The sequence below is a fragment of the Cornus florida genome, unplaced genomic scaffold, assembly GCF_030987335.1.
Source record: "Cornus florida cultivar Cherokee Brave unplaced genomic scaffold, ASM3098733v1 CherokeeBrave_3.0.0_Hap2_Chr11, whole genome shotgun sequence".
Taxonomy (NCBI): domain Eukaryota; kingdom Viridiplantae; phylum Streptophyta; class Magnoliopsida; order Cornales; family Cornaceae; genus Cornus; species Cornus florida.
Genome location: NW_026775581.1, coordinates 67,257,125 through 67,284,546, shown reverse-complemented (window position 1 = coordinate 67,284,546; position 27,422 = coordinate 67,257,125). Strand labels below are relative to the sequence as shown.

General features: G+C 36.6%; 1 protein-coding gene across 6 annotated transcripts in view; it reads left to right on the top strand.

The window, feature by feature from the left end:
* Positions 1–27,106, top strand: part of LOC132283202 (protein MICRORCHIDIA 6-like) — a 55,814-nt gene extending 28,708 nt beyond the window's left edge. For 3 of the 6 annotated variants that reach the window (XM_059785135.1, XM_059785131.1, XM_059785134.1), the window contains exons 2-21: positions 2,787–3,155; positions 3,315–3,389; positions 3,521–3,555; positions 4,757–4,835; positions 4,977–5,066; positions 5,146–5,221; positions 14,299–14,377; positions 14,931–15,065; positions 15,753–15,851; positions 15,946–16,044; positions 16,126–16,272; positions 17,382–17,474; positions 19,257–19,308; positions 19,422–19,533; positions 19,916–20,169; positions 20,253–20,365; positions 25,291–25,364; positions 25,687–25,729; positions 26,185–26,283; positions 26,592–27,106. In XM_059785135.1, coding sequence (XP_059641118.1) covers positions 2,795–3,155; positions 3,315–3,389; positions 3,521–3,555; positions 4,757–4,835; positions 4,977–5,066; positions 5,146–5,221; positions 14,299–14,377; positions 14,931–15,065; positions 15,753–15,851; positions 15,946–16,044; positions 16,126–16,272; positions 17,382–17,474; positions 19,257–19,308; positions 19,422–19,533; positions 19,916–20,169; positions 20,253–20,365; positions 25,291–25,364; positions 25,687–25,729; positions 26,185–26,283; positions 26,592–26,645 — 2,169 coding nt within the window. In that variant the 5' untranslated portion in view covers positions 2,787–2,794 and the 3' untranslated portion in view covers positions 26,646–27,106. Of the gene's footprint in view, positions 1–2,786; positions 3,156–3,314; positions 3,390–3,520; positions 3,556–4,756; positions 4,836–4,976; positions 5,067–5,145; positions 5,222–14,298; positions 14,378–14,930; positions 15,066–15,752; positions 15,852–15,945; positions 16,045–16,125; positions 16,273–17,381; positions 17,475–19,256; positions 19,309–19,421; positions 19,534–19,915; positions 20,170–20,252; positions 20,366–25,290; positions 25,365–25,686; positions 25,730–26,184; positions 26,284–26,519 lie in introns of all 6 variants that reach the window. The other 3 variants (XR_009471969.1, XM_059785132.1, XM_059785133.1) reach the window with 3 other exon arrangements.
* The last annotated feature ends 316 nt before the right edge of the window (positions 27,107–27,422 follow it).

Here is a 27,422-nt window from a genome sequence, read left to right as displayed (position 1 = left end):
GCATTAATGTCTTCATTATGATTCGCAAGAAATCGCAATGTCTCGAGAAAATTCCCTTGGTTGCTTGAATCCTCAGTTTCATCGTCACCACGAAATGCAAGACCTTGTCGCAAAAGATGTCGAACACAATCAATTGATGCAATCAATCGTGTTCGATATGCAATTCGTGTCTTCTCTGATTGCTTGAAGAAAATTGATTGAATGTGTTGTTTTTGTTTCATTAATGCTTGGCACATACTCGAACATTGGTTGTGGGCACTTTTTGGACCTCCAATGTGGCTTTGTAGTTTTTCCAAACCCTTCTTCCAATTATAAAATCCTTCACTCACGAAGGTATCACCACCCGATTGTTCTCCGATTTTTGGTTTAAAAAGATAACAACATAGACAATATGCTTCATCTTTATCTTTGCTATATTCTAACCAAGTAGAAAAGGCATCAAACCATGCCGGGTTGAATCGTCGTAAGCATTGCCCATAACTCTTATAAGGAAAATGATATTTTTTAGGTTGGCAAGGACCCTTTAGTAAATATGCTCTCCGAATTTGATCTCGAATATCGGGATGGTAATTCAATATCGGAGTTCGTAGTCCAGGATCTGCAGCTAGATCCTCAAGGTTGATCTCTACATCACTTATCTTTGAAGAGCCATCATCTCTTCTTAGAGATGGTGGCAACCCTCTTGTCACAAATTTGTCCATTACTGATCAATTTCCTATAGAGAGTGACGACATTTTAGTTTGGTTTCTTAGTGATCAATTTCCCATCAACAAAATAAACACATTCAAAAATTGCATATTATAATAGATTGTGCGCCTGTGTTGTTGTGCATTGTAATAAAATAAAAATAAAAAAAGAAATTAAACATTTAGAAATTGCATATGCATTGTTATTAGAAAAAATAAACCAAAGGGAGTACCTATACAAAAGAACTTAATCTTGTAAGTTGCAACACTGAACACTCCCAGACTCCCAGTATCATTTAATGCCTCCTCAATTGAAAATACAAAGCAACTAAGTTTTGTATACATGTATGTGTGTATATATTCAAATGGAGTAGAAAAATTAATGAAATATAAATTTTATTAATTTCTTATAAGATAGAATTGCAAGAGGTTGGGAGCTAATAAAAGAAATTACATTAAATGAAAGTAAATGAAATTAATTAAAGGTGCAATTAATGGACTAAAGTTAAGGTACAAATAAAATAAAAGAAAGCTAGATAGAAAAAAGCAAGGCATGAAAAAATGTAAATAAAGCATAAAACTAGACAGACTGAAATGTAAATGTGTCATGTGACTCATGTGTGTGTCGTCCAGAGAGAGAGAGAAAGCCCATTAAAGACTGATATTTCCAGGGAAAAAAAAATTATAAAGACTGATATATAATTATAAGGCAATAAAATCATGTACTCTCTCTCCGTCTCTAATCCTGTGTATTCTGTTTCATAGTTTACATATGCATTGCCTATCTGAACAATTCAACACATTCATGGATGTTAGTTTTCTTCCCACATTGATTGACACACAAACTTATGTACATATAACAGAGTTTACATAATATTTTGTTAGCCAGTTGAGACTTACAGCTATTCCTTTTAAGTTAATGACGGTCTGACTCTCTCTATATATTATTATTATTATTAAAGTAAAAAGTATATAAACACTAATTTCATTGTGGCTTCTTGAGACGGTGGGTGCTCATAATGTATTATTTTGATTTATTATATAAAAGTAATTTATAAAAAAATTAAAGTGAACACAACAGATCTTCGATTCTTGAATCTTCATTATATATATTTCTTTGTTGTTGTATTAGCAATTAACACATTAATTAGTCAATTAATTGTTTCAAGACGAGAAAGAGCATGAAAAGGCACATAAGTTACATAACCTAAATCACACTAACAAAATCAAGAACGATTAAGCAGTAAACAACATACGAATTTAGATTACAGGCTGAAAACGAATGATCAATTCTCATTTTAAACAGAAATCTAACACAAATGATAAATCAACCAAAATCGAGCAAATAATCAGTTCTTGAGATTTGAGAACCAATAAAAAAAGAAGAAGATCAGTTGAAATACCTTCGATTTGCAGTGTAAAAGTTGAGAGATCAGAGACCAAAGTTGTGGAATAATAGCAGTGAAGACTGAAGAGAGAAGCGACCGGATAAGGGCTAGGCGAGGTCCCGAGGATGAAAGAGAAGCTCTGACAACGAGAAGAAAAGGTCGATGGAGAAAAGGTCGATGGGCCAGTATATATTTTGGGAACTTAATAATGGGGGTATTTGTGAAATTTCAGGGGGGGCATGATATATATTCTAAAAAAAAGTGTAATATATAATAGGAAAAAAAAAAATTTCAGAGGGGGCATTCGCCCCCCCTGGTCCACAGGTAGGACCGTGCCTGCTTGTGTGATGTTGTGGCCCAAATTTGGTGCCGGGTCGCAATACGACCCGCTTTCAACTCGACGACCCATTAGATGAGCTTTGTGTGGCCATTTTGCTTGCGGGTCGTGGACCCTAATTAGTACTCTCTTGTAGCCCGATATATATAAGGGCGTTTAGGGTTTGGAGTGGGTAGAGAGAGACACACACACTGAAAATTGTACACAAAGAGAGTGAGGGTTTATCTTCTCCACGTCATTAGTATTTAAATTTTTGATTATCTTGCTTGCCCGTTGATGTATTGCTCACGTGTGTTTTTTTATGGTTACTCTGCTTCCCATTTCTTTGTTCAATATTTTTTACCTAGCTACCTGAACTCTTTTATCTTTTTTCAGTTCTGGAAATGAGCTCGACAAACATTGTTAACTTACGTAGTGATGATGAACTCAGAGAGTTGGATGTGAAACCTGTTAAACTAGAGCCGGATTTGCTTGGGGGCTCAGTGCAACATAAAGAGTACCATAAAACTGATCTTCCCCAGCATTGTGAGCTTGAAGCCCATCCTAGAAGACAAGGTTCTGAAGAAAAGAGAAGCTCAAATGCTATAAGTAGTGGTCAAAGTGGCACCACTGATCAGGAGCAGTCTCCAATCAACAATACAAGCCTTTCTTCTATGTCAACTATATGTTCAGCACCACTTTGTCGGCAATTTTGGAATGCTGGGAACTATGATGATGGGCTTGCTTCTAAATCCACATTTCAAAGTATTCTGCTATCAAATAATATATCTTGATTTTTGGTGCATGTGCATTTCAAAGTAATCGGCTATCAGTTGGATGTTTCCTGTGGACCCTCGTGTCCATCCAACATTTTTGTATCTGCATGATCTATTCTACTCTTACATCTTTCTTTTTTATTTATAGATGGCAATAGTTATCTTCACATTCACCCCAAGTTCCTTCATTCAAATGCTACTTCACATAAATGGGCCTTTGGCGGTATGTTCTACTTTTTTAATTTGCTAGTCTAATCTTATTGAATTCTGTTTACGCCCAATGACTTCAATATATTGCATTTTAGAATTCCTACAATCTCCAATAACATCTTATTTGTTGCCTTGTGCTCGCAGCAATTGCAGAGCTGCTTGACAATGCAGTTGATGAGGTAATATTTTATCCAAAACTTTTTAGTGTACACTGTTGTTTTGGTTTCCCTGTGATACTGCAATGCTATGTTGATTTTGCGTTGCAAATGATCTGGCATATGAAAAAGAGTTTTTTTTGTTAGATTCTGAGGATAAATTATATTTATTTTCTTCTTCTCATCTTGTTTCCTTTTTTAATATTTAAATGTGTTTAGAGGGATTAATATGTCTCATCTCTGGCAAGTGGCAACTTAATGAACCTACAATTGTAAATTGGATGTAGTTCACCGGGGGAGAGAAACCCGATGGTAATGGGGGTGTAGCTAGCTTTCTCCAGGCACTATTTTCTCATTTTATTATTTCTTTACTTTTTCTTAATGGTTAACTTTTTTTCTCCAAAGCGGATGAAAGCAAAATTGGTGGTTGACATTAGTTCTTTAGGCTAGTAGGCTAGTAGCATGGATTACATTTCCATAATGGCATTTATGATTCATCAGAATTTGCAAGCCCTTGAGAGGTTGTTAAGGTTGATCTAAATAGTAGTGACGAAAAAGGAGGTGGCAGAGTCGGAAAGAATAATGTTCATTTCATATCTCTTCAGTTGTCAAAACGAAATGGATCCACTTGAATGATTTAAAAATCATCAAAGAACACTAAACTAGTGTACTTTTTTGGTGCCTGCAGGAATTCTGGAAGCCTGTTATGCTTTTTTGCTTCACCCTGTTGGCTTCCTAGTTTTAACAAAAGATAATGCTGCGATTACTTCAAACTTCTAATGCATCATAAGGGAAGTGAGGTTCATAGTGTGCGCACAAATTTTCCAGAAATTGCCCCTAAATGCATTTGCAAAACACTTGAACTATGTTAAATGAGATAAAGGTATAATCATTTCAAATAATTCAACTTCTTGCTAACCCATCGGTCCAGTTAAAAGAACCTCTGCTTATTAAAACAAAGAGGTAAGTGATGAAGGATAACTAAATAAGGTAAGGAGCATTTGCATAGCATGTGTTAATGCCTGTAGTTGTCTGTTAGTTTTTAATTAAAAAAAAAAAAATTATGTCAAAATGACTTGGATTGTTAAGCCTGTATAGGGGCCACTGTGAAGGTTAATGTAGACTTGAAGGTTAATCAATGTAGTGCATGCGATACCCTGTTCATTTCATTATAATGTATGGTAACTTCTTCATGTTTTACATTCCATGTTCATCTATTGGGCAGGTACAAAATGGGGCCACCTTTGTCATTGTAGATAAAACCACAAATCCAAGGAATGGAAGTCCGGCATTGTTAATCCAAGGTACTTCATTTCCATTATGCCATCAGTTCTAGAGGATGGTTTTTTATATGATATTGGAGTTTTCCTGATTGATACTTCCATAATTAGAATTGTATCTATATTTGTTATATTGTGATTATAAAACTTATGATTCAAAATTAGATGACGGTAGCGGAATGGATCCAGAAGCAATTAGGCGTTGTATGAGTTTTGGATTTTCAGATAAGAAGTCAAAATCAGCTATTGGAAAGTGTAAGGGTGATATGCAATCATTTTGCAGTTTATCTTGTTTTCTATTTTGCTATTAATTGGTTGACTTGTGGCCTTTCAGATGGGAATGGCTTCAAGACGAGTTCTATGAGATTGGGGGCAGATGCTATTGTCTTCAGCCGCCACCTGGTGAACAGGTTTGCATTTGACAGTAAAGTCACTTATTTTCTTGTACGGTTAAATTTTGATTCTTACTGTTTTGCCCGTGTGTTTCATGAAGCCTTGCCAGTGTTTCATGAAGCCTTGCCCAATCGCTTTTATCTTTAGCGTCTATTATACCATAGTGGTATTTTATTTATTTATTTATTTGCTATATATGTGTGTGATTGTATGTGCTTTTGTGTGTTTATGTATATTTATATCATTGCAAATTTATTTCAAGTGATTTTGTGTATGTTCATTTAGGTTGGTTAAGAGATTTTAAGGGATTGATACACTGTGTTGGTTAGTTTGAGTTGATTTTTGTTGTGAAACATTTATTTTTCATGATCTAGATGAATTTCTAGTCTGACATTTGAAATGAAAAAATAAATCATACAATGCCCACCTACATGATATGATGTTGGAGTTTGACAGTAAGTAAATAGGTCTTTTAACCCCTAACCCCCTCCAAAATGCCTTTTAGGTTAAAAGTCAATATTTTCAAGCCCTAAAGCTGTCAACTAACTTTTAATCCTCTTAACTTTAGCATGTTTCATTTTAGATTTCCAATTTATGTCTCCAAAAGTGGGATCTTTCTAGAATAGGTAGTTGGTTGGGATGGATATGATTTTTCAATTATGTATGGATTACTCATTACAAAAGTCAAACTAAATATTCTGCAACTCAAGCTGAAAGCAACGAGAAATTAGGCAATCGTGTCCTCTCTCACAGCTTCAACCATTTGGCATTCCTCTTATTCTTTTGACACCTTCAACTTGGATCAAATCATTCCTCCATACTAGTACATTAATAGCTACAATCTACAATCCAAAATATCTAACTATACAGACAGGTGGTATCACCTCCATTTTTACTTAAGAATCCATTTTTTTTAACCAATAAAAATGGATGTAAAATTATTTAAGATTTGGAGTGAAGGAAGATGAAAAAGGCAATTCGCTAGCACATTTAGATCAAGTGGGTTCTAGCGGTGATGTAAGTATGACGTGTTGAAATATCTTTATTATTATTATTATTTTTATTAGCTGTTTTTAGCTTTTTATTTGGTGTTTATATAAGATCCCTATCCCCGTAATCATGGGATCTCGTAGATAAGATCCTATTATCATGGGATCACGTAGATTTTGGCATATTTTCTATTTTTCTTTGATTTGGTTTCCTTTCTTTGTAACCTATTCTTGTATATAAATATAGATCTTGGCTTTCGGTTTGAGTAAGCCAAAACCCAAAACTTCTTTTTTGGTATCAGAGCAACACAAAAACCTTCACCTCCCCATCTTCCTCCCCAACGCCGCCACCTTCTCTCTCCTTCTCTCCATTTTCCCTCACCTCTGGCGTACCTCCATCTCCTCCCAGCCCTTGCGCCGGACCCCTTGGGTAACCCTCTGTTTTTGACTCCTTTTTTCAGAGAATTCCCTTAGTGTTTTTTATTTTTTATTTTTATTTTTTATATGATCTAAGGGTCCTTCTGGTGTTTTTTTTCTTTCTTTGTGGGCTGTCGGTGTTTGTTCGACAACATATTTGGAGGAAAGCGCTGATTTTTCCAGCTTTTTTTTTTTTTTTCTTTCCTCCTTCTTCGACGTGTGGACCAGCCTTATTTTGGTACTATGACTAATTCTAGTGGCCAAAAGGACACTTTATCTTCGGGCCGTGGCCGCATTGCCGCAGTAGCCAATACTATTGGTGGGTATACTTCACAAATTGTTGTCCCTCCTGCTTCAACTCCTCCTAGACAATCTTTTCAAGACTTCAAACAGTTACAGTCCCAGATTGGTAGCTTCAGGAGCAGTTCGGAGCCTTATCTACCAGGGCCGACTCTTCTACTCCCATGACTACTATAGCTACAGGTACTCCTTCTGCTTGTCATGTTAAAATGGGAAAACCTACTTGGGTTCTGGATTTCGGAGCCAATGATTGGTGAATTGTTATTATTTTCTACTCCTGTTACCCTGTTAATCAGGTTAGTCTAGCTGATTGGTCAACCACCATTATTCGTAGCAAAGGAAATGTTCATCTATCCCCTGATATTATTTTGCCATCTGTTCTTTATGTTCCTAACTTTGCATTTAATCTTCTATTTGTTAGCAAACTTGCCAAATCACTAAACTGTGCAGTGATTTTCTTTCCTCATTATTGTGTTTTAAAGGACCTGTGTTCGAAGAAAATTTTTGGCAGGGGATATAAGCACGATGGCCTCTACTACTTTAGGGATCCTCCACTGACACCTCCTCCACTTGCTTCAAGCCTTCAAGCCTCTGTTCTTCCAGTTTCCAGGTCTTATGATTTTTCTTTTCAGAAAGTTTATGGCATACTCACCTTGGGCATGGAAACTTTCAGTATTTATGTCTACTTTTCCCTTCATTAGTAACGGCTTGTAAGGATGATAAGTTTCAATGTGAGATTTGTGAGCTTTCTAAACATACTAGAACCAGTTACATTTCTCATATGCATCGTGCACCTAATATGTTTGATCTCATACATTCTGATGTGTGGGGTCGCTTTTTCGGGTCATCGTTATTATGTCACATTCATTGATGATTATTCCAGTTGCACATGGGTATATTTACTTAAAAAGAAATCTGATGTTTGTCCCTTGTTCACTCAATTCCTCCAAATAATCAAAACTAAATATAAAACTGTTGTTTGGAATTTTAGGTTTGACAATGGTCGTGAATATGTTTCCAATGAGTTTTGGTCTCAACTTAACCAACAGGGTATTCTTCATTAGCTTACTTGCCCATATACCCCAGAACAAAATGGTGTTGCAAAGCGTAAAAACCGCCAACTAATGTTAGTTGTTCGATGTCTTTTAATTGGTATAAATGTGCCAAAGTCATACTGGCACATGGCGGTTCTTACAACTACTTTTCTCATTAATCGTACCCCCAGTAGAGTCTTAAGTGGTAAGGCCCCCTTACAAGTGATTCAACCTGATATTACTCTTTTCCATCATGCCTCGGGTGTTTGGATGTACATGTTTTGTTCAGAATCGTAGCCCTTCTCGTACTAAACTTGATGACAAGGCCATTAAATGTATCTTTTTAAGATACTCTTCCATATCAAAAGGTTACCGGTGTTAAGATCTAGTACACAAACACATGTATCACTCTCTTGATGTCACCACCTTTTATGAGCATACCCCTTTTATGGTTGTAACACTATCTTGCAGGAAACTTTTACTCTCAATCAAGAGGCTTCTCTCTCCTCTTCTTCATCCTGTTCCTATTTTTCAATAAGAGCCTTCTCTTATGGTTTCCTCACCCCCTTTGCAGGTCTATTCACGTCGCCCTCGTGCTCCGCCTCTACTGCCTTCATCCTCCACAAAGTCAGGTTCAGGTACATCTCTCTCTCCTTTACATTGCCCTGACCTTGTTCCTATTCCTGAGTCTTGGTATCCCACTCGGTACCGCAAACCCCCTGCTCGATTTGGATTCGCTTGTAGTATTGATCATCCTATTTCGTAGTATATCTCTTATGATGGTCTTTCAGGGTCTTACCAAGCCTTTCTAGGCAAACTTGATTCTATTTCCATTCCCAGAAAGTTGTCTGAGGCTCTTCGGAATCCCAATTGGATGTCTACTATGAAGGTAGAAATGGATGCTTTTTTTTTTCTTTTTTTTTTTTTTTTTTTTCTTTTTTTCATAGTTAGAAATGGATGTTTTACAGCATAATGAAACATAGGAGCTTGTATCTCTCCTTCCTGGTGAAAAAACTGTTGGTTACAAATGGGTATTTAGTGTTAAATATCTGGCTGATGGCTCTATTGATCGTTATAAAGCCCATTTGGTGGCCAAAGGTTTACTTAGATTCTTGGTAAAGACTTTAATGACACCTTTGCTCCAGTGGCTAAATTGAACTCAATTTGTTTGCTCGTCTCCCTGGCTGCCTCGCACAATTGGTCTCTTCATCAACTTGATACGAAGAATGCTTTCCTTAACGGTGATCTTCTTGAGACTATTTACATGGATCCTCCACCCGGTTTTAGGCTGAAGGGGAGCATGCCGGAAAGGTCTGTCGATTGCGGAAGTCTTTGTATGGATTAAAACAATCTCCCAGAGCTTGGTTCAGCTGCTTCAGTGATATAATTCTATCCATGGAGTTTGTTAGATGCCATTCATACATGTTTTATCCACCGTTCCTCCACTGGTTGATGTATTATTCTGCTTGTCTATGTTGATGATATCATCATTACTGGAAATGACATCCTTGGGATTGTTCAAGTAAAGCTTCAATTGGCTAAAGCTTTTGATGTGAAAGACCTTGGGCAACTCAGATATTTCTTAGGAATTGAGGTTGCTATATCTAAGCAGGGTATCTCCTTATCGTAAAGGAAGTATGTCTTGAATCTTCTTCGAGACACGGCTATGCTTGGGTGTAGACCTGCTTCCGCTCCTATGGATTCTAATCCAAAGATCTCGGCTCAGTCCGGAAATCTCATTTCTGATCCCTCGCAATATCAGCGCTTGGTAGGAAGATTGATTTATCTTACCAACACTCGTCCTGATTTGGCTTTTGCGGTTAGTGTTGTGAGTTAGTTTATGCATGCTCCTCGTACAACTCATATGGAAGAGGTATATCATATTCTTCGATATTTTAAGTCCTGTCTTGCACTTGGATTATTCTATTTTTCTAGCAAGCAGGTTGGGCTATCCTGTTTCAGTGATGCAGACTATGCTGTCGTTCCGTATCTGGCTTCTGTATTTTCTATAGAGATCATCTTATATCCTGGAAAAGTAAGAAACAACCTGTAATTTCGAGATCTTCAGCAGAGGCTGAGTATCGTGCCATGGCTCAGGATACTTGTGAGATTCTCTGGCTTCGATGTTTCTTGGAGGACCTAGGGCTAGGTGAAAAACAGTCCTTAGACTTGTTTTGTGATAATAAGTTAACCATCATGCTTGCTTCAGATTCTGTTCTTCACGAGAGGACTAAACATATAGAGGTGGACATTCATTTTATCAGAGAGAAGGCTCGTTCGGGAATTATCAAGCTGTGCTTTGTTCGTTCCATTAATCAGTCGGTCGATGTGTTCACCCAATCTGTTGGTCCATCTTTGCTTCATTCCTCGTTTACCAAGCTGGGCTTGATTGATATCTTCACTCCAGCTTGAGGGAGAGTGTTGAAATATCTTTATTATTATTATTTTTATTTTTATTAGCCGTTTTTAGCCTTTTATTAGGTGTTTTATGTAAGATCCCTATAATTATGGGTTCACGTAGATAAGATCCCCATGGGATCACGTAGATTTTGGCACATTTTTTTGTCTTTCTTTGATTTCGTTTCCTTTCTTTGTACCCTATTCTTGTATATAAATATAGATCTTGGCTCTTGGTTTGAGTAAGCTAAAACCCAAAACTTCTTCTTTTACATGGAAAAAAATAGAGGTCCCAGTTGATTGGGTTAGGGTGGAAACTGAGTTGGTTGTAACTCTTAAGAAAAAAAGAGTGGTAGTAACAAGGATAACGAAGGAATTTTGAGGTCACCATCGCCCTCCTAAGACTCATTCTAGTTTAGAAAAGGTTTTAGATTGTGTCATTGTGATATGTTTTAAGCTTTTGATGGTTGAAAATTATGCGCCCCCTTATTTATAGGACAAGGTGCACATGGAGGAAAGATGGTGCATGTGCATGATGTGGTCCTTTGAGACACTTGCTTCATGAGGGGATGTTCTTTGAAGTCATGCTGTCTCTCTCTCTCTCTCTCTAGATAGGCTGAGGTGTAGGGTTTGATAGGGACTCACTTTGATGAGCCCCAGATTTTAGCCTCGAAATTACAATTTCAAGAATCCTTAGTGTACTATGGAACTACCCCAAGTTGATTTCATGTACTGAATTTGAGGAGTTACTTAGCCCTGTTCCCAAACCAAACAGTTGCTAGGTGTAAGGGGCACTGATGTAAGTTTTGATGTATAGAGCAAGATGATCAGGATCCTTTGGAGAAATTAACTGTGCTGTCAGAGGGTGCATAGTTGAACCATATATGTATATATATAGACATGCCATCATGCAGCCAAGGAGTGCATTGTGCAAGCCAGTCTTGGATAGCCATCTGCATGGTTGTTGAGTGTGTGATGCCTGAGATAGACCTTGCTCTGGCCTGTTTGTCAAAGTTGGAGGTCTAGGAAACACATGCATGAAATCTTATTCATATTACTGTATGATAAAACTGTCCTACATCAGTCTCCTCCACTTCAAAAAAAACTCGTCCTCGAGTTTCGCTGCGACTCATCATATATTAATATGAATAAGATTTCATACCATTGAGTGCATGACTTTGATTCTTCATAAACTTGTTTTTTCACTGTCCAATTCCAAAAGAACACCAATTGTGACAGATTTCTAATTTTCATTGGCAACTCAAAAAGAAAGAAATTAAGTGACACAAAAAGTCTTTGCAAAGATTGACTATACCCAACTTCACCAGGAATGATAACAAATAAATTCTTCTGACCCACTTCACCAGACTCCAAATTCGGAAAATTCAAATTAGAATTAGATGTAATTGTTGCTGTTGGCTAATTGCATGGGAAATCAAACACCCAATTTTGTGTCCACAGTTGAAACCCATTACGTGTCCATGAATTTCCACATAATTGTTAAAACACTGCAAGTGAATGAATTTTGATAGGTATTGAAATCCCATTGAAATATAACCTGTTATGGGCTGGTCAATACTGGGCACGCTTTTCAATCTAATATGCATGTGGTGATCAAGATTTTCTTCTCCAAATTGGCTCTTCCCTTCAGCTGAAATAATGGTTACTTCTGTAATTTCCTCTTGTGCACTAACCAACACTAGTGTGCCTTTCAAGTCAGCTATAACATGACCAATTGCCACATCATTAGTACTTTGCAAATCCACATCGTCTACACCAGTTGACATGCCATCTTCAGCAAATATTGGCCTAGCAGAATTACTAGCACTATCGGCTTTCTTTGCAAGATCAGCAACAATAATTTAATTTTTTCCTTTTTAGGTTGTACAAAAGTAGCAACTTCATTCATTTTAATAATTTTTTTCTCTTCAAAGCAATTCGTCTCCAATTCCGAGTTTTGGACACAATTTTTTTCTTATGTAAACTTGACCATTGTAGGAGGAGGTCGAGGCTTCGAAAACAACGATAAATTGGTATAGGGCTGAGCCTTCGTACACCTCGGCTGAAATTGGATCTCCTCATACTCCTCATAATTTAGTGGAAGAAACTCGGCTCTTAAAAGACGTTTCATCTTCAACCAAGATCGTATCGGTGCTTTTCTTTGTTGTGCACGAGTAACCTGCAATTGATCCCACCAAATAGAAGCTTTTCCCTTCAATTTGTATGCGACGAGTGCCACCTTCCTATCCTTTGGAATCCCTATGTAATCAAAGAATTCCTCAAAATCTTCTAACCAGTCTAGAAAATCTTCAACATGAAAGAGACCATCAAAACTTCTAGGGGGAAAATTCCTAGAATCATAATCCCCATAATCATTATATCTTCATGCGTCTCTATGATCCCCAAACACCTTTTCCTCAGGCTGACTAACTATGCGGAGGGAAGGGATTACGATTACGAACAGGATGAACACGATCTACATTGTTGCGCAACCTATTGTTATCGTGGTTTTGCTCTAGACCCAACTTAAGCCTAGCAAGCATTGCTTGAATATCTTGCAACGTTTGCTAGGTTACGTTGACAGTCTTGAAATTCAGCCGTAAAAGGAGCCACTCTCTATTGATATTCGTTGCCAGCGAGGTTGCCACGAAAACGATCACCTACCATCAGATCAGGAAAAGACAAGGCTCTAATACCAACTGACGTAAGCGGAAGCGATAAATCTATTCACGAGGAACAGGTTACCTTGAATCCACAAGGTGGGTGTTTTGAATCCACAAAACAAAGGATAATTTCAGAGAAATCTGATATTTGTATTGATAATTGAATGAATAAAAGTTAATTCTGCACTTAGCAGTAAACATATTTATAATAAAAGAAAACTAAAACATAAAGAAACCTATTAGCAAAAGGAAAACAATTCCTCAAAGAAATTAAATAAAACTACACTTCCTATAAAAAAATATAAAAATAAAATAATTAAGAAATCTAAATAATAAAAATTACTAAGTATGATAAAACTGTCCTACATCACATTATGGTGTCAACTGAAGAACATAGAACTGACCACATGGTAAATTAGCAAAGAATGTGGTCTGCAAGCCAGCCCTGGATTGCCATTTGCATGGCCGGTGAGTGTGTAATGGCTAAGATAGACCATACTCTTGCTTGTTTGTCAAAATCAGAGTTCTAGGCAAGGAGATGTGACACTTGTCATGATTTTAAGTATATCCAGGTGCCAACTGAAGAATATAGAATTGTCTATTTGGAGAGTGACATTCTGATTGTTGTACTGGTGCCATGTGGCACATTGCATCAGAAAGTATCATGTGGACTGCCACTTACAAATAAATATAAAAGCATCATGCGGACTGCCACCTCACAGACATGTGGAGATGACCCCTCCTCGCAGATACATGAAGATACCCACTGATAGTGAAGTGTAACTCTTAAATATTGAAATCTTTGTTGAACTCCAGAGAATTTGAACTTCTCTGGATCTTATGTCTCAAGAAAAATATGCTTTATGGCTCCTATTCCTTCTTTTAAAGAACAGGGACAACAAATCGTTTAAGAAAGGTCGTTTTATATAAGCGTTATCTTTTCTTAGATCTGTTTCTTTTAGTAGAGAAAACAACTGAGTGTATCATGGTTTTGTATATTTGATCTGTTTCACGAGTTGTGAAATTGGGTTAGCATGAATGCTAAGATGATTTCCTTTTTATATTTGATTAACTTTTTTCCCTTTTATTTTATTTTTTATTTTTTTTATACGTTCTTTGCTAACTTGATCCTTCAAGACTTTTCTAACAGTTCCTGTAAAAAACATGTTAATTGAAACTGATTTTCTTGCATAGATAAAGTGAATCCTATTTTCTGTCCTAATAAATTAGTGTACCTTGTCATATTGTTTTCCATTTAAATATTACGTGTCCTTATATATTATCTCATGAACAGGAAATTAACTCAAAGCATCGGTCTTTTATCTTACACATTTTTGACACAAACAGGCCATGACAGAATTGTAGTTCCTATGGTGAGTGCACATTTTCCTGCCCTGCTATTCTATTTGGGTGTGTATATTTCCATTGATTATTTTGTTTCTGTTTACGCTAATTTGCTCTAACAGCACAAGCTGTGTCAGTTATGACTTTGATGTTTGGAAATGTATAGCATTAATTGGCAAATGTCATTTAGTTTTTAATATAGCAATTCCAATTTACCACTGGACTGTATATGCATGCATTGCTTAGTGCGCACGCTATATATGACCTTATTCCTCCTCCCAAATGTCCATGGTCAAATTTGACATCTTGATTTAATTGCTGCACATGACATAATTTTTTCCAGTTGTGGCCTATATTTTGACAATCTATCCGAAGAGAGGATGGACTTATAATTTTTTTTGAACCCATATTACTTTGTTGAGGCTGGGTGAACCTTAGGTTGTAAAACCGCTGCCATTATGTTGTGGTTTTCTGTTTTGTAGGCTGTTCCCACTTATTGGTTTTTTTCTTGATATTCTAAATTGAAATTGATCTTATTTTTCATACATAGTTTAATTTCTCGGTATCTCGTGCATATTGCAGGTAGATTATGAGTTCAACACATCAACTGGCACAATGGATACTTTATATTGCTATGGTAACGAACATTTTATGTCTAATCTTTCCATGCTGTTGCAGTGGTCTCCATATTCAACTGAAGCAGAGCTTCTGAAGCAAGTAAGCAGTCACGGTTTTGTTTTTCTGTGATTTTATCCTTTGCAGATTATCATTCTGCTAATATTTATGAGGTTTATTTTGGTTACATTCAAATTTGTTCTGTTTCATGTTACCAAATGATCTTTTATGCTTTGTTTGGTTGGAGGGATGGAAAAATGAATGGAAGTGGTAGGGGGGGGATGGATGAGGTATCGATGTCTTTCCATTTTTTTGTTTGGTTGAATGGAATGGATAGTAGAAATGATGAATGGAGATACTTTTTTCTTGTTTGGTTGGAAGGAAAGGAGGAGAGTTTTTATATTCTTTTTACCAATACACCCTTTTATATAAAATTCTAAAAGGTAGATATTTATTTAATTTTTTTTGAAAAGGTTAAAACTGTAAATTACAAATTTATAGATAGTTATGCTTTCTTTCTCTCCTCTCTTCCTCCAAAAGTGGGCGGATAGAAAAACATAAAGGAAGGAGGGATGAAGCATCCCTCCTTGTTTCCTCCCTCTCTTCCCTTCCCTCCAACCAAACACGAAAATGTTTATCCATCCCTTCTCTCATCCATCCCCCCTGAATCCTTCCCTCCAATCAAACATACTATTAGTAACACATGATGTGTGTCTGTGTGTTGTGTCTATCAGTAGTTTTGGGTAATACTTTTGCTTTATTTCACTGGTTCGTCAATTTGGTTGGCAGTTTGATGACATTGGGGTCCGTGGCACAAAGATCATCATCTACAATTTATGGTTAAATGATGAGGGTATTATTGAGCTAGATTTTGACTCATATACTGAGGTTAGTTTCATTCCCTTTCTATTTATTTTTCTTCTTGAAATACATTCTGCAATCATTTCCCATTAGGTAGCTTCTCGTGACACAACTGTTGCAGGATATTCGTATAAGACGTGATGCCGAAAGTATTGAGAGACGTAAGTCAATGGCCATAAGTGAACAGCACCTTGCTAATCAACATCGTTTTTCTCTCCGGGTAAGTATAATTTTTAGAATTTATACTTATATTATATATTTAGTAAACATTTGCTAAATTTTGTTATGCTACAATCCACAGGCATACTTGTCCATCTTGTATTTGCGAATACCTGAAAGTTTCCGGATGATATTGCGTGGGCGAGTTGTTGAGTATCATAATCTTGCCAATGATCTCAAATTTCCAGATTTCATCTTGTATAGACCTCAAAATGGTCGATGCGTGGAGGTTGTAGTTAATTACCACAAACTCCTTTTTTGGTTGGACATAAACTTTATTTTTACAGGAAAGCATTTTAGTTTTTGAACTTACGATTCCACTGTCATCCTAGCATTTCATGTGAATTGTCAACTCTTTTCAACAATTATATTTACGATATTAACTTGTCTGATCTATACTGATATCTAGAGCAGCACACACTTTTAAATGAGTGTTGTGTTGATGTTAAATTTTATGGTCACATTATCCTCTCACATGCAGAAGATGTCCAGAAGTTTGATCATTGTTTTCTTGTTTTAAACATGAGTCTGAATTGAATTTGGTCCACAGTGAAGAGGTCAGCTGCCTTAATTTGTTCAAACATAACAATGAATGAACTTGTAAAGTGAAAGAATGCGCAACTCAAGAAAGCCTTTTCCCAATTACTTGGGGCCGGCTACACGAATGATCTTTTTCCATTTTTCTCTATATAAAGTCATAGCCTCAGTCAAACCACATCTTATCATATCTTTCTTACTATACACATTTTATTTTGTGGACTTCCCTTTCTACTTGCATTACCCTCAATGTGGACCATGTTGCTCTTCCCGCTGTTGCACTCAGTGGTCTTCTTTACATATGTCCAAACCATCTTAATCAATTTTTCTCATTTTATCTCCAACTGTTGCTACGTCAATTATCTCAGGACTGTGTTCATTTCTAATTCTATTTTTTCTTGTCTTGCCATACATCCATCCCAACATTCTCATTTTTGCTGCATTCACTCTATGCATTATGAAGCAAAAAAATATAATAGGTAATTTGAAAGTTATAAAAAGTTGATAGATATCAAGGTTTTTTTCAGGGTAGGATAAAATAATAAAACTTATGAGTAGTCCAAGTGCTGAGTGGGTTAGGACTTTGTTTCAAGTGACATGCTTTCTGTGTGACAGTACTCTGTGTGTGTGTGTATAAACCTTTTTTTTTTATCCTTCTTCATGTATCACTCGATGCTGACTAACCTTGTGCGTATGCATATTTGGCTTGGTATGTGGCCCCTTGATGTTAATTATATCCACAGCTTTGCATTTTGCTCCAAGTCATCATTCACATTGCTGATTTTTGGTCTAAACATGCAGGGTACAGTTGTAACAACAATAGGATTCCTGAAGGAAGCTCCACGTGTCAATTTACATGGCTTCAATGTTTACCACAAGAATCGTTTAATATTGGTGATTAATTTGACTCATTATGTTTTACTCTGGTGGTTTGGCATCAAATTCCTATATCAAATTTCGTGCTCCTGTTTTTCGGAAGTAGAAGTGCAAGAAGTGATTTGATTAATGTTGACTGTTGGTGATATGGAAACGTAATCAAATTCGGGGAAAATAACCCAGTGAGTCTAACTCAAAATGTGGACCAAACTATTCTATTCGGTTAGGATTCCAAATTTTCCGAACCATAAAGGAACTCATTTATCCTTTTCCTGGATCCTATAAAAATGAGAGACTTTGTGAGCCGAACCCTATGCTCTGAAATTCTAACTGTTCTTCTTTCCACAGCAAGGTCCTTTTAAAATGTTCCTCTGGGCACAAAATAAAAACCAAGTGTTTAGTTTATTAGATTTTTGGATTTGGTCCAATGGCATGCTTACACAACATGGAAGAGGGGGGTGGGTGAGGGGAATCACATCTTGCGTAAGGAGCAGGAAACACCAATATACCACCTAAGCTATACAGCCTAGGGATGTAAATGAGCCAGTAGGGGTTTGTTCAAGGTTCTACACGAGTGTTCGAGCTCGGTTCGGCCATGATTGAAAAAGTTTGAGCTTGGCTTAGTAGCTCAATTAGATAAACAAATTGTTATTGTTAGAAATTGTTCTTCGGCCATGATTTAGTTGGTTTTAAAAAGAAAAAATGCAAAAGAAACAGAAAATCCCCAGAATTAACAATCAATGTACATACATACATACATACATACATATATATATAAAGGTTCTATTTTCTCTCTTATTTTGTTAGGTTTTTTTTTCAAGTTAATTGATTTTCATAGTAATTTGGGGTGGGGTTGAGGGGTAAAGTAACTAGGGAGAAATGATGTCGCAGAGGTCTGTTCTGACACTGTTTTGCTAGAGACGATCTGGTGGAGGATGAATACTTGGTAAAAAAGAGAAATATATTTCCTGATTTAACAAAGTTAATATCTTGATAATAGCTTAACCAACAACTTACTTAAACTTTCAAGAACTGGTATTTTGTTTTCATCTATGTTATATGGACTCTTCAAAAGTAGGTGAATTACCTTTGTCGAACACACAATAATTGGACATGGATTTGGGATATATGTCTGACACATTTGGTTGGACATGCACCTAAAAGACACATGCAATAATTCATTTTTATTATATTATTGCTTCAAAATGAATGAAATGCTTATATGAGACACTATGTTACATAAAGACATTATTTTACTCTAGAAATAAAATAAAACTATTAAATAATAAGAATATTTAGAAGTATACATATGACCTTCTATTTGAAGATTTGACACATCCGACACGTACCCAATACACGTATCCTAGTCCAAGTTACATAGGCTTTCACACTTGGAATGTGATCTTAGATGAAGTAAACCAAATGAAAAGGATGTTTACAGGGACAGTTAACTGTACTTTTACGGATTGGTGTAAATTGCAACTTTTGGATACTTCTGGGGGTTAGTTGCATCACCCGGGGTGTTTGCAAATCCGTGAAAGTTGATTGTTTTTTTTTTTTTTTTTGCAGTTTACCCATATGTTACATTTTCACTAACTCAAATCGAGCCGGTTAATGAGCTTGTTCACGGCCTCAAATGGCTAGATCAGATTGGCCCGTTTGATTGCAGCCCTGCTCATTTTGCTTTCGGCAGATTTGTTTTTCAAATATATATAGTGTCTGTGCGTGTGTTATGTTACACTGATATGAGCTGACAGTGACTTGATTCTTACTTACTTGTGCTAATGTATTCCTTTGCAGCCGTATTGGAATGTTGTAAGCTCCAGTGACAACAGAGGTAGATGGGTTGTAGGTGAGAAGCCTCTGAAGCACTTATTACACTTGGATGTTTTTATTTTCAAGTTGGTCTTTTTTTCTTTCTCTAAATAGCAGTGAGTAGGTGCTGAGTGACTTGGTTTCTTTTAGGTGTTCTGGAAGCAAATTTTATTGAGCCCACTCACAATAAACAAGATTTTGAGAAAACCAACGTTTTTCAAAAGCTTGAAGGCCGTTTGAGGGAAATGACATTTGAATACTGGTAAGCTATCTGTTTAACTGAAGTGCAGATGACAGATTTTTATGTGTGTCTCTACTTGCAGAAATCTTGCTGTAGCTGAATAAGTTTTGAACTCTTGGCCCCACATTTTGTCTTCTTTTACCTACATTTCGAGGATGCTGCTTCTTATTCTTTGAAAGCAGAGAAAAAATAAAATGATGTCATCTTTAAAGGCTTTAGACAACAAAAATGGAAGGATTATATTTATATTTTCATGGAATTATGAATTTTTTCTTTTAAAGGCTGGAAGAATAAAATGGAATGATATTTTTACCTATGTAGTGTACAAACACTTATAATTTTAAATAGTAGTCTATGGAATTCCTGTAAGTATACATAATACCTGATAAGTCTACTTTGGCAGGGATTGTCATTGTGGAGTCTTTGGGTATAAGCCTAAGAAAAAACCTCGGGTATCACTGCCATCTCAGGCGTCATCTGATTGCAGACCACATACTTTTACACAACCTGTTGTGTTGAGTAGAAGTTCCTCTGCTATTGGTAGTATAAGAGCAGCATCGGCAGGTGAGGTCCTTCAGCATCCATTAGCTGCTTCCTCTAATTACTTAGTTGGAAGACCCGGACAATCAATTATCAACTCTCAAGGAAACTCCCAAGGTAAATGTTGCAATGAATTTCAACGTTTAGGCTGTTACAACTTTTCTTATCTATCTAATTTATGATGCCTTGTACATGCGTAGGAGCACAATTGAAGAGGAAAGAACATGGTTGTTTAGTAGAAGCTGAAAAGGTCAAAAGTAAGACTGGGATGGTGGACACTGCAATTAATGCTGGGTTCCGTCAGGAATTGCAGGTCCGTTTCAGGAGTGCATATAATATTTCCTCGGAATTGACTGTCATATTCCCAGCTTACAATCTATTCATGAAAATTATACAAAACTGTGATAATCAGCTTTAAGTGTAATGTCATATAATTTCTGAAAAACATGTAATTGACATTTATTAGTACCACTTTATGGGAATTAGCATTAGTAATGGACCATTTATTGGGCACAGGAGAACATTCAGTTTTTTAACGCGTCTTATAAATCAGCAAGGAGGGATTTGAGGACGTTTCATCCAACAGAGAGTTTGGTACAACCGTACAACTTGGAAGAAATAAGGCAGAGAGCCAGAAACAAGCTACCAATGTTTACGACAATTCTAATCAAATCAATGTGCACCCAAATTGATACTAAAGCCCGGGATAAATAAGTTATAGTACGACTCAAAAGTTAGATCTTTGCTCCTTAATGAATCAAATGGTCCTTTGACCTTCTTTTGATTCCGACAGATGGCATGGATCTCCTGAGACTATTACAATGAAAAGAGCCCTGCCCTTTTTCTTCGCTTCTAAGAGAGTAAGCAACTTCTATTAGTGCGGGACCTTGAGTTGAAGATCGTATCATTTGCATATTAGGATTTCTTCCCATTTCAAAAGTTTAGAAGACCTCTGTCCTATCTATTAGATAATGAAAACTTTTCATTCTGATTTTTTTTTTTTTTTTCAAAATAGAATCGGATCATTAGCGAGATAATTTCTTCTGAGGGAATTTCATAATTGTATATTCAATTCAATGATCCATTATTCTAATTAACTTCATGGAATATATTATATTAAAGGATATAGATCTCGTTCTCCTTCCCTGAGGATGCTAAAATAGCAGCATAGCAGTATTGCTAATATTGCTGCTCTTTTAATTGGCATTATGGATGCAGATGATGATGTTTTCACCTACTTTTGCATAGACTAAGTATCTAATGTAGAGAAAACATTGTTATCTTTAGTTTGACAGAGGGCATATTGGTTTATAAGCATTAAGTAGAAGTTGTTTGCAACATGTTAGTTCATCTCGTTTATTTCTATCAGCACATCTGTTGGCCTATGTGATACATAGGCCATCTCAAACAACTCTCTTATTTTAGTTCATCATAGCATTGCAATTTCGGTTAACACTCATTTTCTGAACATTTTGTTCGTTGACAACCTAACATTTTGTACCATAGAGTGGTGTTCATTGACTACCTGTAACAAGGGTCATTTGTCCCATATTGGATTCGGATGGGAAAGTGATTGGGTATAAATGGGTGGGTATACAGCACTATCCAACAGCTTAAGTTTTTTTGGTAAATGGGTAAGTGTCTACCCGTTATAGTTGGTATTAGAGCCAGACCTAATCCTTGATCCAGTGTCACGTCATGCGTCATGCCCGGAGGGCGTCCGGGTTTGCAACCCGAGTAGGCAGGTGACCCAAGCCGCAACAAGGGCGTTGCGAGTTTGGGTGGGGTAGAATGTAACAAGGGTCATTTGTCCCACATTGGATTCAGATGGGAAAGTGATTGGGTATAAATTGGTGAATATGCAGCACTACCTAACAGCTTGAGTTTTTGGGTAAATGGGCAAGCGCCCACCCGTTACACTACTTAACTTCAATTCTGCTTGGCATGGATTCTGCATCAAACTATTGCATTTCCGTATTGTATTTTAGTTCTATGGGTAACATTGTCACAACCCTCCCCAACCCGTGTAAATATTGTCCGCTTTGAACACTGTCCACTCGCTGCTCACGATTTTCCTCAAAATGCGAGTGTCATCAAACCTTTCCTCCCAGACGACGTGGGACGTTACAATCACCCCCTCTTGGGCCTAGTGTCGTTGCTAGCCGAACCCTCATAGGCTTGTGCACGCTCCTCTCATTTTCGGCTGGGATTGGCTCTGATACCATCTTTCACGACCCGCCCCATTGTCACTTTTCACACTGTTCTTTCGGTGCTCATGGTTTTCTTCAAAATACGTCTACACAGTTGGGAGGCATCTGCACATATAAGTGTCATCCAACCTCTCCCCCCAGGTGACGCAACGGATCAGTGAAAGCAATTAAAATAATTAAGAATAGCAATGTATTCTTTAAACACTCAAATCCACAAGAAGAGGTTGAGAGAAATTCTCGATTTTTTTATATTGATAAAAGAGAAAGTTATCCCTAATGTATTACAATAGCATGTATTTATAGGCCTAAGCAAATCCTAAACTATTTAGGAAATTAAAGCAATGGAAAACCTTCCTAAAACAGACACCAAACTATTAGGAAATTAAAACAATGAAAAAATTTCGTGAAACAGAAAATAGAAACTAGAAAACACTGTTCCCGAGCACTGTTGATGTAATGCATTGTTCACGCCTGTTCATTCATGTACTACATCAGGCTCCCCTTCTTTAAAAGAACTCGCCCTCGAGTTCAACACTGGTAGAGGTGCTGGCGCATGATATGCAACTAGATCTCTGACGTTAAAGGTGCTAGAAATCTTCATCCCTGGTGGCAAGTCAACAAAGGCATTATCATTGATGCACTTCAAAATCGCACATGGCCCAATTTTCTTCATCTGAAACTTATTATAAGTTCCTACCAGAAACTTTTCTTTCCGAAGGTGCACCATAACCAAGTCCCAACTTTAAACACCTTTTCACGCCGATGCTTGTCTATAGCAGCCTTATACTTAGCATTGGATTCTTCCAACTTCTGCTTCGCATCAGCATGAACATCAATAATACTGTCTGCCATACTACTCGCAGCACCACTCATTCCTGGCAGCTTTGGTAATGGAACAAGATCAAGAGTGTGAGATGGTACACATCGATAAACAATCTGAAATGGGGACTGATCTGAAGACCTATTCACCATATTATTATATGCAAACTCTGTTGGGGCTAAGTGAAAGTCCCACTGTTTTGGATGATCCCCCACAAAAGAACGAAGCATATTGCCCAAAGTACGGTTGGTCACCTATGTTTGGCCATCTGTTTGGGGGTGGCAAGTGCTACTAAACTGTAGAGAAGTATTGAACTGCTTCCACAAAGTACTCCAAAAGTGGCTAAGAAACTTGTTGTCCCAGTCTGAAGTGATCGTTTCCAGTACCCCATGTAAGTGGACTATCTCTTTAAAGAACAAGTTATCTATATTCAAAGCGTCATGAGTTTTCCGACAAGCAACAAAATGAGCCATTTTGGAGAGCCGATCAACCACAACCATAACAGAATCCACACCTCGCTGAGTCCGTGGAAGTCTAACCACAAAATCCATCGATAAATCCTCCCAAGGAGCAGCAGGTACTCGTAAAGGAGTATATAGACCGGTGCTTTGGGATTGCCCTTCGGCGGTCTGACAAATATACACTGCTGCACAAAGTTTCCCGCATCACGTTTAATCTGTGGCCTTAAATAACGCTCCTCCATCTTTGCAATATTCTTACCACGCCCCAAATGACGACCTAAACCACCACAATGTACCTCTTTGATAAGATGCTCACGAACAGAAGTCCGAGGTATACACATGCGATTTTCTTTAAAAAGAAAGCCATCATGAATCAGAAAACCTTCACAGCCTGAACTACTAGAAGAAAGTGCACAATCATAAGTAAAGAAGCACGACAAATGAGCGCATCTGCCACCTTATTTTTGCTGACCAGACTTGTGCTTGAGTGTAAAAGTAAAAGCCTATAATTTAGCCACCCACCGAGCATGCATCCTGTTAATTGAACTAGAACTATTTATGTATTGCAGTGCGTGACTTGACTCAGTGGATCAATGAAAGCAATTAAAATAATTAAGAATGGTAACGTATTCTTTAAACACTTGAATCCACGAAAAGAGGTTGAGAGAAACTCTCGATTTTCTGATATTGATAAAAGAGATAACTGATCCCTAAAGTATTACAATAGCATTTATTTATTGGCCTAAGCAAATCCTAAACTATTTAGGATTTTTTTTTTTTTCATAAATAAACTATTTAGGAAATTAAAACAATGGAAAACTTTCCTAAAACAAACACCAAACTATCAGGAAATTAAAACAATGAAAATCTTTCCTAAAACAGAAACTAGAAACTAGAAACTAAAAAACACTGTTCCCGAGCACTGCTCAGGCATTGTTCATGCCTGTTCATTCATGTACTTCATCAACTGGCGATGTAGGATGTCATAATCATTACCTTATGGAAACTTTTTTTTTATTAGTGGAATTGGTCACACTCAGAAATTTTCACCATTTGAAGAATGCTGTTAATTCAGGAAAAAAGAAGAAGTATGTCGTTGCAACTATAGTATTTATTTGTCTACTTGCAAACTATATAGTTTGTATATATCATTTTAGTAGATCATGGGTGTTGATAAGAGTTAACTAGAGTTTTCAAGTATATATCAATCTAATATGATACTGTTTTTGCATCTTGTTAGTTCCTGCATAGATATATCTTGACATATCAAAATTGTGATAATTTCTTCTGCTTGACACCTAACTGGTGCACAAATAATGGTTTTGAACAAGTGAAATTATAAGACAATCTCAATTCAACTAACTAGAATTTTCTCAATCTATTTTGGTGTGGTTATGCAAATCCTGCTTCACCCTTTTGCTATTCCTATGGTGAGAGGAACAGATTAATTAGTAATGATGCCCATCCTCTTTCTATGAAGGTCCATCAACGTAAACTCTTATTAATAAAAATTTGAAGAGAGCAGTTGTCCTAGAATTAACTAGAACATTTTGCTTCAAGATCTGTGTTCTAGGTTATATACCTCATCCGATTTTCTGTAGACAGAACAATCTCAGTGAATCTCTTAATGTTCCCTCTGATAGCATTCTGAGGATCAAATTCTTTTCTTTTCCCCCAACCTTATAATAATGAAGTCATAGTCTAGTAAAGAAGTCTAATGCTAACAGCTTTCATGCTTTGTCTGTAGTTTGCTGTTCCTACAAATGAGTTGGATCAAGAGGCGATGAACCTGATACAGGAGAACAAAAAGCTCCGATCACAGTAAGTATATATCTAACTTTTTGTGAATATTTTCATGCTTGCTTGACCTCATAGTCTTGTTATATTTCGCTAAATTACACATTCCAGCAAATGACAATGTTAGCTATCTTCCCAGCAAAATAACAATTGTAACAGCTTTAGTAGTTGCCATGCTCTCTAGTCCAGTTATAACTGAATTCTAATTTGAAGGCAGTTCTGCCCTAGACTTTGAGGAACTAAGACCATATTTGGCAATATTATATATATATATATTTATTGAGTTCTTACAATTTTTTTTATTTTTATTAATAAAGTTCACAATATGACTTATTTTGTTTCCCAGATGCTTGGAATATAAGAAGACGGAGAAAGAACTTAATCTCAAGGTACTTGAAGAAACACAAATAATCATCATTTGTACATTGTATAAGCCTGTACTTGGCCTTTAGGATACCGTATTTTTGTTTGTTCAATTCATTAAATATATATATTTTTATAAGCTTTCATCAAATTTGTATTTGAGCACAATAATGGTTGTTCACAGGACGATTAGTTGATGACATTTTTAAAATATAGGATTCTACCTATTGCAAACTTCCCCAGGACTTGTCCGATAGATGGATGCTTAGAAAACAAATTTGATGATTGCTGGCCAAATGCAATCACTGATCTTAGAGAAATTGATAAAGTGCCCTACAAATTCTGCCTTTTATAAATTCTTGAGCCTTGAACAAATGAATTATTGCTGAACATTCATTAGAAAAGAAGAGTGGGGAGGGGGAGGGAAATAGAAGAATTATTTCTTGATCATTTGATGAAAGTTGTAATATTTTCTGCACAGGTGAATCGGCTTAAAAGTGAATTAGGAGAGTTCCAATATGAGTACACTCGGCTATTGGCTGAATCGCAATTGTTGGACAAAGTCAAGGAGGAGAATAATGTAAATATTTTGAAGTTCAAATTATTACATCATGATGGTATTATGTATTTTCAGGTTTTAAAACCCCCCGCCCCCCGTGGTGGTTCTTTCCTTGTAGATAATTTTCTCTTTGGATTTTGGATTTGCCTCTTTTGTTTAAGTTTGTTAGTTACTCCTGCATACACTCCTTGAAGATGCCCCGCGGGGGTTCTTTCCTTGTAGATAATTTTCTCTTTGGATTTGCCTCTTTTGTTTAGGTTTGTTAGTTGCGCCTGCATACACTCCTTGAAGATGAAGCGCGACAATTGATGATCAATGCTTTCGAGCAGGTTATTGCTAGAATGGTTAAGTTGCATGGGCAGATGTCACGGCAATGGTTGTAGTGACACAAAGGAGTCAAGGGCCCCTTGTCTGTATCCACTAACAAGGAGTAAGCAACACTATCTTTACAAGAACATTGTTGGCAACAACAACAAAAGAGCATTGGAACCTGTACTGAACAAGGTATTTCCAAATACAATCTCTTTGGGGAGAATTTGAACAGTATCTCTCACAAAGATGAAAATTTTCAGGTATATATTTCTCAGGCTCCTTGCTCAGGACACGGTGAGAGTCGTTCATTGGCTCTATGATTCAACTGTAACCCCAATGGGGACGTCTTGTGATATGCATAAAGACTGAAACAAGAAGGAAATGCGTGTACAAAAAGATCAGTTGCTAGAATTATCAAATCTCGTTGTTAATATTTATTTACTTCCTAAAAATCTTAAAATTGAGTGCATTCACCAGTTTTCCACCTAGAACAACATTGCAAAGGTAATATAGATAGCGTGGCGTTGTTATCTGTTGATACTTTACAAAATATGCTTAATTGCTCAACTTTTTTTTTTTTTTTTTTTTTTTTTTTTTCCTTGCATTTTTTTGGTTTTAAAAATATTAGAGTTGGGGTTTTTCTTTTCCTATGTTTTTCCTACTCTTACTCTGTTAGAACTTCACCTTGTTTAATTACTTTATTTGTTTATGTATTTATAAACATGTTAATCAGTGCATTTAGATTCATAATATTACAAGAAACTAATAAAAAAGGTTTTATTATTATTTTTTTGTATATAAAAAATTAATTCTTTTAAAAAAATAATTGTTGTATCCTGCCTTATCCG